Source organism: Anneissia japonica, unplaced genomic scaffold (assembly GCF_011630105.1).
Source record: "Anneissia japonica isolate Jap-2015-1 unplaced genomic scaffold, ASM1163010v1 scaffold87363_len16968_cov125, whole genome shotgun sequence".
NCBI lineage: Eukaryota > Metazoa > Echinodermata > Crinoidea > Comatulida > Comatulidae > Anneissia > Anneissia japonica.
The window spans coordinates 1-6,336 of record NW_022687250.1 but is presented as its reverse complement, the minus strand read 5'-3'; the positions used below and the strand labels follow the sequence as shown (position 1 = coordinate 6,336).

Below are 6,336 nucleotides of genomic sequence, written 5' to 3'. Positions count from 1 at the left end.
GCAGTGTAACTAGGTTTTTGCGTTTTTTGAGTATACATGGTTCTGGTGGATTTTTGGGAACTTTCTGTAAATTATACAGAAAAATGTTTCTAAAAAACAAAGAAAGCTTATAGAATAAGCTTTCATTTGATGTATAATTTATATTTTTAGGATTTTTTATTCATAATATAATATAATATAATATATATAATATAATAGAAATTACAGAAAAATGCTACATACAAATCGTCAGCAAAAACCAAAAAAAAAATAAATAAATAAATTATAGCCAAAAAAAAAATAAAAACAAATATAAGACATTCCTACTCCACACAGTTATATAATTTATTTACCCAACCATCATAACTATAAGCACGATCTTTCCATTCAAAAGCAACGACCACCTCACATTTCTAGGCCTAGGCTCATCTTCATCAAGAACATCGCCGCCGTCAGAACTGCTTGAAGCCCCACCGTCATCATCGCTATCAGGCACGTCTAAGTCTCGCACATCTAAAAACTCACTTTCATCGCTGTCTGAATAAAAAATCAGGTCAATCGCTTCCTCAGCTGTGTACACATCTTGTGCGGCCATTTCGGAATATTTTCGAAATTAATAACGATTTCAAATTGATATTTCTAAATATTTTTATATAAGCGCATGTGAGTTCTTCAGATTTCGAAAGAAGAAAGCTTCACGCATGCGTGTTCAAAATTTCTGACGTATTGGAGCTAAAATAAAAACAGAAGAGCGATTTGAAAACCACCTATTTTTTAGTCACTAAATTTTGATTGCAGTCGAAAATGGGAATTCTCAGTTTGAGGTCAATTTCGACTACAGTCGAAGACGGTATCTAGAGGGTTAACATTTCCAAAGGGGTCGGCAAATGCAAAAAGGTTGGGAAAACATGTCAGGTCTACAGCATTTTTTTTTCACACCATTTCTTTGGACTAAATAAGTACTGTATTATACTCAGATAGCAACAAGCATGTCATGTTTATAAAAACAAGAGCGACCAGGTCCTCATGTTCCTCCACGCTTAAATATGGTACAGGTGCAAGTTATTATATTGGGTTTTTTGGAAGAGCTAATATGGTAGAAATTTTTAAATAATTAGAATGTTTATTTGTACAAATAAATTATTATTTAGATTGATCATTTGTACAAAATTAAAATATTCAAAATAAAAAAAAAAAATGAATACCAAGACACGATTCAAACTCACGACCTTTAGAACACATCTTTCACCGACCATGCCATTCATGTGCCCTATTAGTGGTAATGGCAATAATGTACAGTCCTTGCTGAAACCCCTGTTTTGCTTTGTAGGTGTAGGGGGAACCCTATGGTCCAACATAAAAAAAAGCGCAATGAACGTTTGTTGGAAATCACCTCTAGTTTATGTGTACAAAATTTCCTGCACGTCCGTTCAAAACTGGCGACGCTGGATGCTTTAAAGATTTTGGTAACAAGAACAAAAACAGCAGTGAGGATCTGGGGTCAGCGCTTCGCTTGGACCGAAAAAGAAATGATATATATTTTTAAAATTTTAATCCAACTCATTTTCACATTTTCTCACCTTCTTCCTTCAACTTTCTGAGAGCAGCTTCGTATTCATTTTTATCGATGCATGTCATCCATTCATCTAAGAACTCCTGCTGATGTTTCTCTGGAACTAACATTCCCGCTAAATCTCTGATGAGCTTCCCACTAGAATGGACTTCCCATAGATTCATCAAAGCATCAGGATCATGTGTTGATATATGAAATACTACACATCCCTTTTCTATGTCATCCACATTTGAAGAATAATTTTGGAAAAGTGAGACAACCTCTTTAAGTAGCGGTGTGAAAATTTCTTTTGAATTAATGTTCGAAGCTGCAAAATATTTTTTATACTTATGAAGTTCAGTTAACAAAGGATCGAAACATTCAGGATTTGGCTGATCATCTAAATGAGAAGAACCTCTCTTCCGCTTAACAGTTACTTTTACACCTGTAAATAGAAGAAGAAATATAAAATGTAACACATGAAGAGATATACTCAAAATCATCTTGCATTAATGCTTAAAATAATAATTGTAAACAGTAAAGAGGAGGAATCTGCATGTGTACTATTCCATTGTTTCACTGGTAAATAGTCATCAGAGTTAAGAGGAATTTTTTATTTTTTTATTTTAAACATATTTAATGTAATACTATAATTCATTCGGGATTCAATTTACCAATTTAATCAAAAGAAAAAAATTCAGAAATAAACTTCAGTGTTTATATTAATCAATCCCTTACATATAAATAATTTATACCTATTTTAAATAATGTATAAAATAATTTATACCGTGCACATTAAGTCATTGCTTCATATGCAGTGTATTTTACAGTCATGGTCATGTCCATTTACCTTCTGTAAATATTATGTAAACAGAAAACCAGTAAACAAAAATACATGATTTGTTATATTGAAACTTTATTACCTTCACGATGTCTTTTTCTAAAGGTTAACAATACACTTGAAATGTCTGTAAATGAAACATACCAGTCATTTAAAGTAATACAATATAACAAATTCAATTTATTTTTAAATAGTTATAAAATCTTAGCATTTTATGTTATATTATCTAGATGCTTGAAAATAGCACTCAGACTTCAGAAGTAACAACTTTAATTTTTTGTGAAATTGAGCAAAATTTCTGAGGATTTAAAAAATCAAATATTATCACATGGAAAATTTAAAACTAAAAAAAAAAAACTGGTGTAACTACTAACTGTTTGTTGGTATGAATGCAACTGCAGCTGGATAACAATTGGATGCACACATTAAAAAATGTTCTAGAAGGAGATAGTCTTAACTTAAATAGGTGAAGTATGGTATGTAAATAGGGTAAGAAGACACAACATTTAATAGACATTGCACCTATGAGATGGCCAGATATCATTTTTCAAATGATGGCTAAATAAAATAATAATAATAAAAGAGGCCTATTTAATACAGGGGTAATGAGTGACTGTCACTGAGCATACTTTATGATCTTGATGGTCATTTTTTTTAATTAGAAATAGAGGCCAACTGTACTCTAATAGATCTATGCTATAACTATTCTTAAAAAAAAGTAATATATTTATCTCAGCAAATGGTGTCTATTCTATATAGGTGGTACAGTATGTCATATTGTAGGAATCTTTATGAGGGCCAGATCAAGCTGCTAATATTTTAAATAGCATGGAACATTTTGGGTGGAAATCAAGCAAAATTATGATACTGTACTATCACACATGGATTAATATTAACAAACATACAGTAGCCTCCTTAATTATGATACTGTACTATCACACATGGATTAATATTAACAAACATACAGTAGCCTCCTTAATTATGATACTGTACTATCACACATGGATTAATATTAACAAACATACAGTAGCCTCCTTAATTATGATACTGTACTATCACACATGGATTAATATTAACAAACATACAGTAGCCTCCTTAATTATGATACTGTACTATCACACATGGATTAATATTAACAAACATACAGTAGCCTCCTTAATTATGATACTGTACTATCACACATGGATTAATATTAACAAACATACAGTAGCCTCCTTAATTATGATACTGTACTATCACACATGGATTAATATTAACAAACATACAGTAGCCTCCTTAATTATGATACTGTACTATCACACATGGATTAATATTAACAAACATACAGTAGCCTCCTTAATTATGATACTGTACTATCACACATGGATTAATATTAACAAACATACAGTAGCCTCCTTAATTATGATACTGTACTATCACACATAGATTAATATTAACAAACATACAGTAGCCTCCTTAATTATGATACTGTACTATCACACATGGATTAATATTAACAAACATACAGTAGCCTCCTTAATTAGTATTAGCAAAAATGATATCATATCCAGTCAAATGAGTATTTATTATAAAGTTTTTTCTTTCTTTTTAGACAAGATGCTGCATCAGAGTCGAAACACTGACTAAGTAACTGTAACACATGTAATAATGGAGCAATTTGAGGGCTCGTTCGTTCAGTTTGTATGAATCATAATCGATTCTAGTTGTTGTTATTAACTGACTGGAACAGTCCTAACTGGGTCACCGACAAGCAGGATAACAGCATGACCATCCCATTTATACTCCTGGATGAAGAGAGGCAAAGCTAAGTTAAGTGTCTTGCCCAAGGACACAAGCAATGCGATGAGCGTTGGTCTCGAACTCCTGATCTCACGATCAGAAGTCCAACACCTTACACTCCGCACCACACGCTCCCACAATTTGAGGGCTGTTTATTGGTATAAGATCAGAATCACCTGCCTGCCTAGAAAATGGTTTTAGTCACTTCTCAATTCTTTCGAAAGAAACCTTATGTGTGGCATGGCAGCATATGGACTATCATCAAGATTGAGAATAATATAAATGCTTTCTTTAGTCTGGGATTGTTTACTGAGATTGTGGAAAGCTTTTTCATACTTGTGATGATGGCTATTAGGCCCTGGTTAGTTTTTAGAGTGGGTATCCACAACTGTCTTTCTTTTGATAAATTTCTGAATCTTTTCTGACACTCAATTATTTAAACACATTTTTAAATAGGTTGCTCAGTAGGAAAGTAAAGATGTAAAAAATTTATAAATTGAATGTATGCTAAATCAAATTAAAATGTAACTTCCTAATCATAGTTCAGGGTTCAAATTTCCCCACAGTGCATACAGCAATTGCTGTAGAAAGGACCTTCCAATGCTTTTGTAAATGCCAGACTCAACAGCAAGCTTCTTGTCACTAGGCCTAGCAATGGATTATACTACAGTATTTCATTTTAATATAGAATACGCCTAATCTTAAAAAATTGACAAAGTTTGTTGCTGTTGAAGAAGAATAAATTAATGTAGTAAAGCCATAGCCCAAGCAACTACTTGCCGATGGAGCATTTTGAGGAAATTTAAACCCTTTAATTACATTTCTGCCTATAGGTTAATGTTGGCCTAAAATATTGATTATGGTGCACCTGTAGTCTACATAACAACCTGAAAGATTATTATTATAATCAATCATGTTTTCATTTAAAATGCATTTGTACTCCCTATATCTTTAGAATCCTTAATGACACATTATTTCTTCAGTCATTAAGGATTCTATATCTTTAGAATCCTTAATGACTGAAGAAATAATGTGTCATAAATTTACAATATTATCAAAATTTATTAAATTTATCTGAAATTTAAGTAAGAAATACAATACCTTCTGTTAGAGCTATCACAGCTCGTTTGAGTTCGAGCCTCTTCAACATTTGGGTGAAACTGTCTATGTCTTTTTCACAAATAATCATTTTATGTTCTAGATCCATAATCAAACTCCAGCTGTCTTTATGTTTCCCATTATACCGTTTACTGAGCTTTTTGACATCATCTGGATTCAGCGACAAGCCTAGCTGCACAAGTCTTAGCCGATATGGTGTGAATTCAGTAAAATCATTATTCCATATATCTTCAGGAAAATGGAATGATGGCACCTGTTTTTTAATTTCTTCTTCCAGACCAAATTGCTGTGTTGCCTTAATAGTATCATACAGGAGATTGAGATTAGTTGGACTCAGATCTCCAAAACTAATCAGCATATTAATTAAGTCCATTGTTTCAGAAGCCATATGCAATGCAAAAGTATTTCCTACATGGTCTCGGTACAAAACTTTAAGCATATTAATGTCTATGTTTTTATCAAACCATTCTGACACAACCATCTTAAGATCTGCAAAAGCTTTTTCTTCTATGATTTAAATGAAAAGAAATGTTTGTAAAAAAACAACAATGGAATGACAAATTGTTTAAAATCAATTTCACCATCATACTGTAAAACATGTTGATCACAAAACAGCAGAAGAATGGTGACATAAATTAAATATCTTATTAGTTTACCCATGGACCTATTATTAATAGGTCCATGGTTTACCTTTACTTGTTTCCATCTTCAGTGTTTATTTGTACAGCTACTGCATCACTCTTTATTCATTCCTGAAGTAAACGATAATAACTCAATCAGAAAAAAAGACAGAAATAGCGATTTGATATCAAATGCTTAATTAGGAATTTTTTATCATTTTTACTGTAGAGTTTCCCTACTTTTTTTGATCTGTATTATAAACATGTCAACTTCTCTCAATTCAGTTTTATGTTAAAGTAATAAAATATATAAAATTTTAATTTAAATACAGTGGCATTGTATTTTTAGTCTCCACTCAATCTTAAGTGAATGCGAGGCTCGGTATTTGAAAATGTACTTTAATAAGTTCTATAGATGGAAGGGCCTGTAATAAAAAATGTTGGCA

The 6,336-nt window shown here is 31.8% G+C and overlaps 1 protein-coding gene across 1 annotated transcript; it reads right to left on the bottom strand.

Moving 5' to 3' along the window:
• Positions 1 to 1,411: 1,411 nt before the first annotated feature.
• LOC117118491 lies at positions 1,412 to 6,210 on the bottom strand. The gene is made up of 4 exons (XM_033263094.1): positions 5,961 to 6,210; positions 5,253 to 5,777; positions 2,455 to 2,499; positions 1,412 to 1,976 (listed from the first exon to the last, which is right to left on the bottom strand). The coding sequence occupies exons 1-4, from the start codon at positions 5,974 to 5,976 to the stop codon at positions 1,546 to 1,548; spliced, it is 1,017 nt and encodes a 338-aa protein (XP_033118985.1). The 5' UTR covers positions 5,977 to 6,210; the 3' UTR covers positions 1,412 to 1,545.
• Positions 6,211 to 6,336: the final 126 nt, after the last annotated feature.